At 48.8% G+C, this 15,628-nt stretch overlaps 1 protein-coding gene across 2 annotated transcripts in view; it reads left to right on the forward strand.

Moving 5' to 3' along the window:
• The window catches only part of Trem1 (triggering receptor expressed on myeloid cells 1), a 70,685-nt gene extending 67,770 nt beyond the window's left edge, over positions 1-2,915 (forward strand). For both annotated transcript variants that reach the window (XM_059281615.1, XM_059281614.1), the window contains exon 4: positions 2,801-2,915. In XM_059281615.1, the coding sequence (XP_059137598.1) occupies positions 2,801-2,903 (103 nt within the window). In that variant the 3' untranslated portion in view covers positions 2,904-2,915. The remainder of the gene's footprint in view (positions 1-2,800) is intronic.
• Positions 2,916-15,628: the final 12,713 nt, after the last annotated feature.

Here is a 15,628-nt window from a genome sequence, read left to right on the forward strand (position 1 = left end):
GTGTGTGTGTGTGTGCATGTGTGTGCGTGCACATATGTGTGCATGTGTGATTTGTACAAGTGAGTTCAGGTGCTGGCATAGGCTGGAAGAAGTGTTGGATTCCTCTGAGCTATAGTTACAGGAAGTTGTGAGCTGCCAGTGTGGGTCCTGGGAACTTAACTCGGGCCTTCTGGAAGAACAGTATATGCTCTTAATCACTGAGCCATCTTTCCAGAAGTTAGTTTTTCTCTTTATTTTCCAGGGCACAGGAAGTATGTTGTGACTCACATTGTGACGTCTGCTGAACTCCCTTCACTTGCTAACTTTATATTATATGAATATAGCATGGGATTATCCATCATTATTATTATTTTATGATATTTGTGATTATTTTGTTGGTCATAGTCCAGGCAGCATAGCATCAGCCATCCCAGCTGTCGGAAAGAAAAATGTTTGAATTCAATGCGTTGTTTGCCCAGGTGACAGAAGATTGGAGACTCTGCCCTGTTGGTGGACAGACATGGCAGGGGAGCTATCTTCCTGTGGCAAGCTTACTTCCTCAGAGGCAGGTCATGGGAAAGGAAACCTTGTGAAAATGTTTTAGGAAGTAATCCTTGGCAGAGCTGTCAGGGAAGTGAGACCGGAAAGGGAAGTCAATAAGGGGTCACAAACAAGGCCAGTCTCCCAGGTGTGGCATCGACTGGGTCCTGCAAGAGAGTCTAGCTAACGGCTGAAATTGCTTCTGTCAGGGGCAGAAGGCTTGGAGTACGTGTACTCCGTATCCAGTCATCGGGTAAGGGAAGCCCTAAGCAATGCATGGGGACATGGGTTCGAACCACCTCAGGGGCTCCACAGTCTGTGCAGAGCCCAGCGAAGAGACAAGGGAAGAGCTGCTGTAAGGGGATGTGCCCTGGAGCCCAGTGCATGAAACAGCTTGGGTTCCAAGGTTGAACATTGGCAGGTTGGACCTGAGAAGCAATGGCATTGGCAGAGGCCAGAAGCAGGGCCTTTCTAGCAGCGGCTACCCTGGGGGCTGAGACTGACACCAGGTAGATACTGTGGCAACCACAAGGTGAGAGACAGGAGCTGGCCTCCCTGTCCTGGTCGTCTCTCCAGCACAGTCAGCTGCTGAACTTACCACATGGCCTTGGGGATATTGCCCCCCCCCCTTGCCCATAAGGGACAGGACAGGCGGCTGGGGTGGAGTCAGCACACATGGATGGGTTGCCCAGTCCATCACCATTCACCATCTACATGAGTACACATACTGCCTTCAAGGTTATTGTTTTGATTTATTCCTTAATTGTGCTCAATTCTATTTCCTAGTGGTTTTCCATGACCCCTGCTCCCATTTATATTCATATCATTAGCCATGATTGGAGCAAAATTGTAGTCGGGACTCAGGCAACAGTACTTTGGCCTGCTATGGAGTATGACTGCACCATGGGGTGATTCACTAACCCGTTCTGGCTTTAGTAAGGTCCATCCTTTACTAAGTAGGTCATTGACCAAGCCATTGTGTTCTATTTATATTTAGACAAGTTCTCATTCTGTGGCCCATGCTGGCTGCATGTGATCTGCCTGCCTTAGCCTACCCAATGCTGGGATTACGGCCATGACCCAGGATGTCTGGCTTTGGGGGCCATTAAGTTCTTATATGTAAAAGGCCTGTGGGCCTTATGTTCACATATAAGCACTAGGAAACCAGAATTGTTAAACATGCAAGGTTGTCTCTTCAAAGAAAGAGATGCATAACCTGTTTGATGCCCAGAAGCCTGGTAATGGATGTAGTTAATAGCCTGGTGACCCCTGTGCCATCTGTAGGGCAGGCCACACCTGACTGCCCTAGACTCTAATGTTTATTCCAGACTCTTCCTCCGAGACCCCTATCTCAAGCATTGTTTCTCAGCCACTAGAACCCATCTTTACGGAAGAGGTCATTTGTACTTTGAAAGAGTTGCAATGTTATCACATTATTTAAGCTGTGTTGTACATACAGGAGTGAGTTAATAATAATCAGGGAACTTCCCCCTAAGTTGTGCTTAAACATGCCTAAAATAAACTCCCTGAGTCAAACGTTGCAAGTTTGAACCAATACCATCTACTGAGCTTTGTTGAACCAAATATCCTTCTTGCCTCACGCAGACTGATGGCCGTGGCATTTGCAGAGACCCCACACTTACATGTCATTAATACTCTATGTGGCCTCTGTGTGATTCCTTGTCACCCAGTCCTTTTGTCCCTGTGTCCTATCATGTAGAGCACCGTGTCCTCACCACTTCCCCATCTGCCCGGTGTTCTCTCTCTCTCTCTCTCTCTCTCTCTCTCTCTCTCTCTCTCTCTCTCTCTCTTGTGTGGGTCTCTTTTATGTCTATTGCTGTCTACCCGGAACTTGGAGAATCATTTTGCTAAAATCATGACAACTCTGCTGTGGAGTTTTCAGCAAGGTTGGATTCTTCTTGGTTTCTGGAGAGGGAAAATGAGGTTAAAGGTATGGCAACTGTCCCCAGAAGCAGGTCAGAATGCTGACAGTGGGGATCAGGTTCCCTAGATATGGGCTTCACTCCATTCCACAGAGGCGGCCAAGATGCCTGGGTTAACGCTTCCTCCTTTATGCATCTCCTGGACTGAACTCTAGACTCTCTGCCAAACATGTTTCTGACTGCTTATTTTAGGAAGTGATCATCTAAACTGCACAGAGCCAAAGGCTGTGAGAAAGCTGCAGGGAGGACCTGAGTAGAGAAGATTGGATGGGAAGAATTTCCCAGACTCTGCAGTGTGGGCAGTCATTGAATCAACCCTCCATCTCCTCTCTCCACAGGGTCTCCATATCCAGCATCGTCGTTCCCGTGGTCTGTGGACTCTTCATTAAGACCCTGGTCTTCACTGTCTTGTTTGCTGTCACACAGAGGTCATTTGGGTGACAGACCATGAAACCACACAACAATGACTTTCAGCCATGTCTGTCTCACGGGCACGAACTGGGGGCGGAGGTTAAGGAGGGACTGTGACATGAATTGAGCCTGTAATCATGGGTGACATCTAAGGCTCAGGATGTCCCCTGCTGGCCATGCCCGCCCTCCTCATTCCCTCCATCATCTTGGGTATGTGCTCTGCACCCTCAGAAGAGGGGAAACAGTGCCCAGCACCCACCGGCCATTCCGCCTGAATAGATGAGCTGGCCTGAAATAAAGCCAGAGCCCAGTGCTTCTCCCTGTCACCTTCATGGGAGGTGTGAGGTTTGGGGTCACCTCTGCTATTCCTGCCCGTGTCCTTCCCTTGGTTGGTGCAATTCCAGCCGGCTGGGCAGGGCCCTTGCTGATGAAGAGCCTGCTCTCCCAGCCTCTGGGGCCTTCCTTTCTGGGAATCAGGTACCCAGATTTGTCTTCATCTGTTGTCCTCTGAACACTCCCGACCATGGACCAAGAAGACAAGATCCCACCTTGAGAATTATGCAGCTGGAAGAGAGAAATCAAGCTCAGCTGGATGCTGTTGTCTGGGAAACTCTTGGAGGAGGAGCCAGCATCTGTAGGATTGGACCAGTACCATGCATCAACATGCTGTGTGCATTTATCATTGACTCCTCAGTGCAACCCATGAAGGCCAAGTTGTATGTGACCAGCGTGAGGCTGCAGGAGCAGTAGGCCCCACCTCCTGGCAGGAATGAAGTCTAGAGAGTTCCCTTGCTGACGGGCTCCAAAGGCTGAGAGATGCAGAGCAGGGCTCTGCTGCCAGCTGAATGGCCTCTTCCTGGACTGAGGGGGTGGGGGTGGGGGAGGAGCCCATCCCGGACTGGGGAGGGTGTCCCCAGTGTGCTCTACCTCCCCCTTACCTTCTTCCATCTCTCGGGCTCCTCCCAGATGCCCTGTGTCCCTGATGCTGTTTCTGAGACACAGGCATTTTCTTGTTTCCCATCTCTTTGGGCTCTAAAGACAAAGGGACCCTGTGTGTGAGGAAAAGATGGTACATTAGCTCATTCCACATCAGCAATGGCGAGGGCCAACTTCATCCTAAGGTTCCCAAGAGCAAACACATCTTACCACATAGCATCCAGCTCACTTGATCTCAGGCAGAAGGCTGAGAAGTGGCTATTCCACTCATCTTAGGTCAGGAAAGCACATTCCTGGCAGGGAGACTTTCCCCCTACTCCCCTGAAGAGATCCCAAGTCTTAAGGCATGCTGCCCTCCCAGAAGGATGTTTCCTGTGAACAGGGCTCTCTGTATAATCCCGTCCTGGGGTGGCATTGATGAGGCACAGGGTATTTCCAACCCCACAGTCTCTTCTGTTGGGAGAGGCCTCAGTGGAACTCACTTTATCTTGGTGTTCTGGCATGAGTCTCTGGAGGATTGATCCAGAAGCTAATCTTCTCAATGTGTTTGTTTTCTGCCTAAAGAACCAAGCGGGAGGCCATGGTCCAGTCAAGGCCCATTTGGTGTAGTGCTTGCTATGGAGGCTTGAGGACCTGAGTGCTATCCAGAGAAACCATGTGGACTAGCTGGTTAGGGTGGGCCATACTTATAATCTCAGCCCTGGGGAAGCAGAGATAGGCAGTTCTCTGCAGCTTACAAACCAGCTAGAGACCCTCTCCTGGTCAGTGAGAGACTGTGTCTCAAAACCAACAAAACAAAAAACCAAGAACCAGGGAGCAAAGCTCTTCTCTCTCTCTCCCTCTCTCTCTCTCTCTCTCTCTCTCTCTCTCTCTCTCTCTCTCTCTCTCTCTCTCTCTCTCCCTCCCTCCCTCCCTCCCTCCCTCTCTCTCTCTCTCTCTCTCTCTCTCTCTCTCTCAGAAGTTATGTGACGTCTGTCATAATTCTTAGGCTGTCAACTTGCCGTAGCCTAGAAGTTAGTGACCTGCGAAGAGTCTCATTTGGGGAATTGTCCCCCACGGGCACGTCTGTGCCACATTGTTTTGATGATGGTTAATTGAGGTGGGAGTGTTCACCCTATATATGGTTAGTATAATTTCCTAGACTTCATAGACGCGTCCTGCATTGTATCAGAATAAGGAAACAAGGTGGTCAGGAGCAGGCAGACCATGAGAATCCAGTTGTTTATCCTCTCTCTGCTCTGGACTCGGGATGTGATGTGACTAGCTGCTTTGAGTTCCTGCCTTGACTCTTCTGCAGTGATGGACTGTGGCCTGGAATTGTAAGCCAAGTCAACCCTTTCCCTGTCAGCTGATTTTCTCCCCTCAGGGTGTCTTCTCACAGCATCAGAGTGAATGCCCATCTATAATCCCAGCAGTTGGGAGGGTGAAGAGAGAGGGCCGAGCATTCGAAGACAGGCTGGACTCCATAATGAAACCCTGTCTCAAAGAGAACAATAAAAACAAGGAAGAGTTCAGAACCCGTGACTCTACTCATGGCCTCACAGCCCCAAGTGTCCGTGTCCTGAGGTAGCTGGTCTAAGTTGGAATCTCGGGCCAGAATCACATAGGCTGCTTGTTAAAATGCAGAGTCCTTGGCCTGTGGACTCACAGCCTCTGAGGGTAGAACCCAGATGTGTCTATGTATGCCCAGCTTCCCGAGTAATTCAGCCGTATGGCCATACTGAGAACTATGGGTAGAAGAAGATTAGAGATGAGCTGATGAGGAGTCAAGGGCTGAGGAGACACCTCAGTTGGTAAAGTGCTTGCCACAGGGGCCTGATTTTGATTCCTAGAAGCCACACACAAAACACCGGATGTGGTGGTGTACGAACATAATCCAGCCCTGGGGAAACAGGGACAGGCAGCCAAGCCTACTCAGTGAGAGATTCTGTCTCAGAAAAACAAGGTGAATGGTGTCTGAATAATGGCATCAGATTGTCCCCTGGCCTTGGAAGGTGGCAAATCTGGATCGGTTTGGGGAGAACTCTGTGATGGGTCCGTGGATGTGACAGTGTCTTGGTGCCCAGAGGCAGTGAGTGGAGCAGTGTGGAGACCTCAGGTGTGGTGGAGAATGGCAGCCACAGAGTGTTTCCCAACAGACCATGACAGCATAGCAGGAAGGAGGCTGTCACAGGGGACAGGGGACGCTCCTTTCTTCACCTTCCTTCAGAGTTTCTCAATGGGACAAAACAGAAGGAGCTCTGGGGACAGAAGTCAGTCAACATCTACGTGGGGCAGCATGTTTCAGCAACTGTAAGAGGTTCAGCCACTTGCCTCTGGCCACTGGCAGACAGCACACCCAGGAAGGAGCATCAGATGGAGAAGACAGGGACCTGGGGATGTCACCACGGCTGCTGTGGTTGGGGCTGTTGTTCTGCATCTAGAGGGGAAGAAGGTAGAGGATAGGGTGCCGACAAGAGGAACGGAGCCCGCTGAGGGGAGGCAGCTGCTGAAAGAAGTTCACTTGTGTTTCTCAAGACGGAAGATGGACTGGGAGGAGACAAGGGGATGCGTTACAGATGGGCGAGTGCCAAGGAAGGAATGGAGCTAGACCATCATGATCCACCCTGACCCAATGGGGAACAGGCCATACAACAAGCTGGAGGTTCTTCTAGGCCATATCGAAGTTGAGAAAGTAATGTAACCCTGAGCTGTGCTGATACCCACCCAGACACAAACCTAGGAAGCAAATCGACTTTACAGTCATCCACAGGGTGGCATAAATGGCATGCATCTAAGAAAGTTATCCTAAGAGTTCACCAGCAGGTTGATGGAAAGCTCATGGCTCAGTATTTCACACATAATAAATACTTAACAAAAGTTACAGGGGACGATGGTGATAAAAGTATACCCTGGTGTGGATGACCGTGGGCGTGGATGACCGTGGCATGAAAGCCAAGAAGGGGCAAGTTGAGTGCAGTTGGCTGTGTTCAGGTAGATGCTCCTCTGGACAGATGGACAAAGGGTGAAGGGCGGTTCTACCTGAGGACACCAGGAATGGACAGAAAGGGCCATGTACCAGGCAGCAACAAACATGTCTGGACCACCACAGAGAGGACAGAAAAAAAACAGCTGGGTATAGTGGTGTATACCTGGAATGCCAGCAGTCAGGAGGCTGAGCTGGGAGGGTTGTGGGAGTCTGAAGCAGTCTAGGCTGTGTGTTGAGTTCAAGTCAGCCTGAGTTGTGAAGTGAGACCTTTAAAAGAAAGGAAGAGAGAGAGAGAGAGAGAGAGAGAGAGAGAGAGAGAGAGAGAGAGAGAGAGAGAGAGAGAGAGAGAAAGAAAGAGAAAGGCAGGAAGGCAGACAGGTGGATGGCCGCCTGCACATGTACACACATTTCTAGAAATAGAAATGGTGGTGCAATACTGGTAAAGATATTTTGTAATTTTTCAACATGAAATTTTTCCACTCTACAAAATGCAGACAAAATATTTCTTGCAAACACACCACCTACAATCAGTCAACGTTAGGGATTTTTGGCCTTGTTTGTCCCATATGTGAATCTGCATTTCTGACATAGACACACCAAGTAATCAACGGTACCGGAATAATCACAGCACTCCTAAATTCCCCTTCCATGCTTGCTGGTGTTCCTGATGTGCTGCCTCTGGTTGATGGGAGAGGCAAGTTGGCCCCATGAAGCACGTATCTCCTGTCCCAGAGGTCCAGGCTGGAGGTGAGGAGGAACAGATGTGCCTTCTGGAAGGCAAGAACTTGCCCATGACCTGTCCTTACAACATCATGCTGTACCCATTCTGCCTTTTCTTTTAAAGCCTTTTTATTTATAATTTATTTGTTTATATGACAAAATAAGATTTAATAGGACGAAGGAAAAGCTATCATATTGAAGTTGGACACAGCAGCCCAACAGGAGGAAGAGTCCCAAGAGCAGGCACGAGAGTCAGAGACCCACTCGTTCTCACAGTCAGAGTCCCATAGAAATACTAAGGTAAAAACATACACAGAAGACCTGGTGCAGACCCATGTAGGCCCTGTGCTTGCTGCTCCACAGCAAGTCCCTCCACAGTCCCTGTGAGCTCAGATGTGCTTAGCTTAGCTGATTCAGAGGGTCTCGTTCTCCTGGTGTCCTCCATCTCCCTAGCTCTTACAATCTTTCAGCCCTCTCTTCCTTAGGATTCCCTGAGCTCAGAGAGGAGGGATTTGATGAGACCTCCAATTTAGGCTTTCTCTCTCTCCGTAATGTCTGGCTGTGGGTCTCTGCATCTGCTCCCATCTGCTGCCCACGGAAGCCTCTCTGATGATGCCTGGATAAGGCACTGACCTGTGAGTAGAGCCGAATGTGATGAGGAGTCATTTTATTGACTTTTTTTGAGATCGGTACTCTTTGGTTTCACCTATGTCTCTGGGCTATCTAGTCTCTGGTTCTTGGTTACCCAAGCAGTGTCAGGTATGAGTTCCTTTTTGTGGAGTGGGCCTTAGGTCAAGTCAGACAGTGGTTGGCTTCTTCCACAAGTTCTGACACATGGTTGTCCTAGCATATTTTGCAGGCAGGATAGATTGTAGGTGGGGGTTTTGTGGCTGCTTTAGTGTCCATGTTAATCTTTCAGAAGCCTGTAGAGTACCTTCCTGCAACAAAGAGACTAGAATGTAGGGGTGAGGGCTCCATGTGGGCACCAGCTCGACTTCTCATGTTCAGTGAGTTATGTGGGTGTTGTCCTTGGCAATAGGGGCCCAATGTCAGTTTGAGGAGAGTAACCTTTTGTCTTAGCAACAGCCTGGGTTGTTTGGAGATTTCCATGGGGTCCAATTGGCCAACAAATCAGTTGAATGTAATCTAGTCTTGTCCTTGAAAACCTCACCTGGCTAGAAGAAGTGGCCAGTTCATTTAAATTTTTAAAATGTATGTGTGTGTGTGTGTATATATATATATATGTATATATATATATATGTATATATATGTACGTATGCATGCATGTGTATGAGTGTTTTGTCTGCATGTATGTCTATGTATCATGTGCATGCAGTGCCCCAGGGGCCACAAGAGGGCACCAGATGCCCCAGAACTGGAGTAAGATGGTTGTGGGCTGCCATGTTGGTCCTCTGCAAGAGCAGCCCACGCTATTAATGCTGAGCATCTCTCCAGCCTTTCTGAAGGAGTCTTAAAGAGCAGCAGAGAAGGAACAGACACTGAAGAGCAGAGTGACAGTTCAACACCCTTCAGCTGTTCCTTACTGGCAAGGTCACTGCTGGCCCCTCTTCCTCTGTTTAAAAGCCTGGATACCCACATGGGGAGGTAGCCTGATGCCTTGGCTTCACCGTCCTCAATGAACCCCCCACCATGTTGGAGCTGTGAGCACAGGAGGTAGGCATCACAGGGTCTGGCTCTTTGGTTTACCTGAACACGTGACCATCTCACGAGCACAGGCCCAGGCTTGGATTGAATTATACAGGATTTGCAGGTACAGTTGTGGGCTGTAACGTTGCTCAGTGTTAGAGTATTTGCCTAGAATGTGTGGGGTCCTCAATTCAATTCATGGCCCTGAAGGAAAAACAAACAAACAAACGAACAAAACTCACCTCTGGGCTGGGGAGATAACGAAGTCTGTAAAGTACTTGCCAGGCAAGTTTGAGGACCTGAGTTCGATCCCAGCACCTCTGCAGAAAGCTGGGCATGGTGCGTTTGCTTGAGGCCCCAGTGCTGGGAGAAGAGACGGGGGTCCCTCAGGCTCTCTGGCTAAGCAGCCTAGCCTAATTAGTGAGTCCCCAGTCACAAACAAAGACTTTGTCTCAAAAGGGGGGTAAAAAGTCAGACTATCAAAACCCCCCAAACAAAGAAAATATCAAGGCAGAGGCTGAGCGTGGTGGTGGTGGCTTCAGTGTCAATACTGGAGAGGCAGAGGCAGGCACATTTCTTGTTTGAGGGCAGCCCATCTCTACAGCAAGTTCCAGGCCAGCCTGGGCTACTTAGTGAGAACATGTCTCAGAACAAATAACGAAGCAGAGGGCTCGAGGAACACTGAGGTTGACCTCGGCTGCTCGGCCCCCTCATGCCAATGTACACACAGAAAAGTGAAAAGACCGCACCGTGATACGGTGGCAAGACCTACTGACCATGCAATAGGAGAATCGCGTGACACCTGGAAAGATGCTCAGCTTTGCAGTTAAGCATCTCCTCTGCCCTCAGCTCAGGTCATTAACCGGGACCCGCTCCTGAAAGCTGTGCAAGGACTAATTCAGCAGCCCTAGGCAGAGCTCAGTGCCGCTTCAGGGAACAGCAGAAGACTTCAGATCTTTGCTTTCTGCCCCAAACCTACTCAGTGACAAGTCCTTTGGGCAAGTCCCTTACCTTCTTCGGGTCCCAGTAAACATCTATCAGTCTGGCTTCCCATTACGGCATTTTATAGCTGCGGTGTTTTGGGTTCCTCTGATGTCCCATTTGTACTTCACACTGGGCCAAGTCTACCTGCTCCAAGCACCGGGAGAGAGTTTGGACCTGCTTTCTCTGAATCCATCACTCCATTTCCACCTAGTCCTTTTTACTGAAGTCTTAATTAAAAAGCTACAAGAAAAATCATTGAGAATGTCTGATCCCCCATCATGCACAGGAACTGCGCTGGGTTTAACACAGGATGAATTGAAACACAATGATCATATCCAAAGCAGGAGGGGCAGGAAGCAAGACTGACAGCACATACCTTCCCTTCTCTCCAGGGATGGGAGAAGCCCGAGCTAAGACGGCTGAGAAATGGCATCTTTGTATGGGTTTTCTCTGTCCGAAGGCCAGCAGGAGAAACAGGAACTACGCTCCTCTGAGGGCACCTGCAGGGGTGACTGGAGTGGTCTGGAGAGGAGGGCACCTGCAGGGGTGACTGGAGTGGTCTGGAGAGGAGGGCACCTGCAGGGGTGACTGGAGTGGTCTGGAGAGGGCAGTGCAGTCAGCCAGGTGAGCTCTTTGTTTTGTTTTTAGTTTTAGCAAGGTTACAAGTTAGTCTTTCTTCTTCCCTTCTTCCCTCTCTCCATCCCTTCCTTCTTTCCCCTTCCCTTCCTCCTTCCTTCTCTCCTTCCTCCCTCCCTCCTTCCCTCTCTCCCTCCTCCCTTCTTCCCTCCTTTCCTCTCTCTTTCTTCTTCCCTCTCTCCATCCTTTCCTTCCCTCCCCTTCCCTTCCTCCTTCCCTCCCTCCCTTCTCCCTCCCTCCTTCCCCTCTTTCCCTCTCCTTTATTCTTTTCTCCCTTCTCCACTAGTAAGGATAGAACGCAGGGCATGTTAGAAGTCCTGGTTGGTTTATATTGCTGACTTGACACAACCAGAAGTCACCTGGGAAAAGGGACTCTCAGCTGAGGTGTTGCTCACACAGAGAGGCCTGTGGCTTTGTATGAAGAGAATTGTCTTGATGCTTAATTGATGTGAGAAGGTCCAGTCCACTGTGGGCGGTGCCACCCCTAGACAGGTGGTCTTGGGTTGTATAAGAAAGCTGACCGAGCAGGAGCCAGAGTGAGCAGGCTTGTAAACGGGTCTCTACTTCAGTTCCTGCCCTGACTTCCTTTAGTGATAGACTGTGGTCTGGAAGAGTCAACCAAACACACTCTTCCCTGTCTTTGGTCGTGGCATTCCATCACAGCAACAAAAAGCAAACCAAGGACAAGAAGGTAAGCACCCCTCACTGTGTCATGTCCACACCCATTTTTTGAAAAGCCTTTAATTTAGAGATAGGGTCTTGCTCAGTTGCCCAGCTGGCTTGAAGTTGTAGTCGGATTTTCTTGGACCTCTAGTTCCCAAATAATGACACAGAGTGTGTAAGTATGAAAGCTTGGCCTTAGCCTAGGCTTGTTCCCCCTAGCTCTTATAACTTAAATTAACCCATTTTATTGATCTACATTCGGCTACGTGGCTCATTATCCCTCCTCAGTACAGTACGTCCCACTTCCTCTGTGTCTGACTGGCCAATCCCGCCTCTCTGCCCTCAAGTTCCTCTCTCTCCCGGAAGTCCCACTTAGCCTCTCCTGCCTAGCTATTGGTTGTTCAACTCTTTAGTAAACCAATCAGAAAGGTGCCTTGGCAGAGACTCACCTTCATAGTGTACAAAAAGATTATCCCACAACATGAAGTCACTTTGTAGCCCAGGTTAGACCTTTAACTTTCCATCTCTTGCCTCAGCCCCCTGAACAGCTGGGACTACAGGCCTCTGCCACCAGACAGATCTGGCAAGAGGGTTCTTTTAGGGGTGATTTTGAGCTGCCTTGAACAGCTGTTGACCTTGGCTATTCTCTGTCCACCTTGCTCTGGAGGATGGAGTGAAGCACTCATCTTTTTTCACCTTTTAGAATCCTGTGAACATTCCTCTCCCAGTCAGTATAGTCTTCTGGTAATGAACTTGGGAGAGAGTTTCCACCCACAGGAGAGGTTGTTTTCCTCCATGGATCATGAAATTTTTTTTTTTTTTTATTTTTTATTTTACCCTTCCAGGTGGGGCAGGGCAGATGTGGGGACAAATCCACAGAGAAACCTAGATTATGTGAAGCTATCTGGCAGTGGTAGGTGTTGTGTGTCAGGCATACTGTAGCAAGTGAGACCTAGGGTGGGAATTCTAGAGGAGAGACAGACATCTGCAGAGAGCAAGAGAAAAAGAGCGGCTTGCTCAGCTTTAGGAGGAGTACAGCCAGCTAGCCTGATAAAACCACAGCTGAGCCAACTTGGAGTCTGCCGAAGCACCTGGTGATTGGTGACACATGACCACCAGAATGCTGGGGCCAATAAGAAAGAGACAACACAGGTGAGAGTCTCAGGGTGCCAATGGGAAATCGGAAGGGGGTATATAGTTTGCCCCCTATCTGCAATAAACAAATCCACTTCTTGCTTCTCATCTGACTCCCAGTGTCTGGGTCATTGATGCCATGCCTTCTCACACCTCCCTCAAGGGTATCCAGATAGAACTACCCATAACACTTAGCCAGTTTTCTTACAGAACCCAGGACCATCAGCCCCAGGATGGCACCACCCACAACGGGCTGGGCCCTCCCCCATGAACCACTGTTTAAGAAAATATCCTACAGCTGGATCTTATGGGGGCATTTTCTCAACTGAGTCTCCCCAAATAACTCTAGTTGTGTCAAGTTGATGTAAAACTAGCAACACAATTGACCCCTAGTCAACTTGACACACAAACACATCACTGTTAAGTCATAACTTTTCTTGTTTTTCCCCAAGATCACAGATTAAATCAACATTACAGTATAAACACTTCAAATTTTGCAAGTCTCACAGTTTTAAAAATTCACACTTAAAAATTCAGTCTCTTTAAAATAGCCAGTCTCCTTTAAAATCCAACGTCTTTTAAAATTCAGTTTCTCAACTGTGGTCTCCTGTCAAATAAAAAATAAACAAAATTCTTTCTTACTTCAAGAGGGAAGAACCAGGGCACAGTCACTCAAAGCAAAACCGAACTCTAACTGTGTAATAACTTAGATGCAGTTGTCTAGGACTCATTCATGGTCTTCTGGACTCCTCCAAGGGGTTTGGTTCACGTCTCCAGCTCTGCCCCCTGCAGCACACACAGCTTGTCCTCTAGGCTCTGGCTGGCTCCACTCGGCGACTGCTGTTGTTCTCGGTGGCCGTCCCATGGTACTGGCATCTGTTGGGGTCTCTTGCTGAAACTGGGCTGCACTTTCACCAATAGTGTCTCCTGGGCTCTCTTCAGAGACACAGTGCCAAGCCTCTGCTGCTCTCTGTGACCCCTCGTGCCTTCAAAATTAGTACCACTTGGGTGACTCTCACACTACCAAGTTTGACTTCCAGCATCAGTGTTGTATTTTAAAAATGGTGGGTTGGAGCTGAGGGGCTCCATGGCGGGTGAGAAAGAGACTCGCCATGCAGACATGGTGGGTGGCAGTCACGGCTTGTGGGAGGCTTGGGGAAAGACACACCATGCAGGCAGCACTCTCACTGACTCACACGGAAAGTTTTATTAAGGGAAGGGAAAGGGAGAGGGGAAAGAGAGAAAGCAGGTGGGGCCTGAGGAGAGAAAAAGGAGAAGAGAGAGAGAAGGGGGAAGAGAGATGGTGCAGAGCAACCTTGTGGGAAGAGAGAGGAAAGAGAGAGAGAGAGAGAGAGAGAGAGAGAGAGAGAGAGAGAGATCAGAGGTGCAGACACAACCTCATGGGAATAGAAAGAGGGAAGAGGAGTGGGAGGGGTTTTCTCTTAGAGGGGACTTTATGTAGAATGATGTTGTCGGGATACGGGGTGAGTCAAGGCATTGCCAGCTTATTGGACAGGTCCCCAAGAGGTGACTCTGAATGTTAACTTTCCTCCTTTTTGATTATTATAAAAAGGTGAGTTATGGCTAGCAAGTTGGGGGGGCGATGAGAGCACTGAATTTTCAAGACTGCTTCCTGCTGATTTGGGACAAAGTAGGGAGGTGGAAGCTGGGAGTCAGTGTCATGCACAGCAAGAGGTGTGAGCAAAGAGGCATTCAGTTAGCTGTCATCCTGGAGACCCCTTGAGGGAGCTGAGAAAGCAAGTTGCTAGGTAAAAAATAGGTTGTTATCATTGACCCCATGAGTGAGACTAGCCATGGGAAAAGTGATAACTGCCAGAAAGAATGGAACAGAGAAGTGCCCTGGTAGTACAGAAGAGGTAAGGGTAAATGAATGAGATGCAAGAGCAGATATGCCCTTCATTGGGACATCTTAGGAAAACAGATTCCAGTTTCTGGGTAGGTGCCCACTTGAGTCTGGAGAGAGGTGGTACCATCAGTGAGGTCCCAGGAGCTTGGTGAGATGGCACACCAAATTGAGGGATGATATATTCTTCAGGAGTATCTCAGCCACCACATCTGCTGTTTCTCTGGAGGTGGGAATACCTCTATCCATCCTGTAAAAGTATCAACAAATTCAACAAGTTAGGAGATAATGGAGTTTTTATGAGTGGGCATGTGGGTGAAGTTAACCTGCCAGTATTTGCCTGGTTGGTGTCCTTGGTTGGTGCAGCGACCGGTGGTGTATCTGGAGGGCCCCTGAGGGTTTGGCCTTGGCATGAGTCTGGCAGGAGGTGTAGACTGGTATAGGGACCTGCAAGTGTCTGAAAAACAACTGGAACAGATTTATATCTTGGTGTCATAGCAAAAGGCTATGGTTTGGGTTAAAGGGTATGAGCATTTTTCTTAGGGCCTGGTTTCAGCCTGATAAAACACACCTTTAAGTCTATAACCAGAGGAAATAACAATCCTGCTGTAGCCTTGTGGAAGGGTCTGGTTGTCTGATGCTGCCAAGCTGACAAAGTCACAGCTAGCCCAGCTGTCAGTACTATCAGAGATCCAAGAAGGATAAATTGTACCTGAGTGCAGACCAAGCAGCTTCTGAATCTATTAAAAATGACAGGGACCAGTTCATATCCAGTTAGCCATACCCAGGTCTCCATAGCATTGAAGACAGAAGTATCAGAACAACATCAATCTTTGGCCACCAGGCCCATAAAATGAGAGTTTTTCCTGAGGAAGAGGAACATGGGGAAGATTGATATTATTTTGTCTAGGCAAAAGAGGTGCAATAAATTCTCCAATGTCTTGCTGCTTGTCCACAGTCTGGGCTGGGTCCTGGTGGCAGGTATCACATTGCAGCATCTTGCCCAGTGGTCAGCATTGCCATAATCCGGGTGGAGGCATCATGGTGCCCTTTAATCTTCTTCAGAGACCTTGAGTCACTGCTAGGATCTGGGAGTCTCTGTCTGACATAATAAGCTTTTTGATCAACATTTTAAATGCCATATTCTGCAGATCTCTGAAGTATCTGCCTACCTATATCTGGATAGACAACTTTGTTTCTAGT

Source organism: Peromyscus eremicus, chromosome 16_21 (genome assembly GCF_949786415.1).
Source record: "Peromyscus eremicus chromosome 16_21, PerEre_H2_v1, whole genome shotgun sequence".
Classification (NCBI taxonomy): Eukaryota; Metazoa; Chordata; class Mammalia; order Rodentia; family Cricetidae; genus Peromyscus; species Peromyscus eremicus.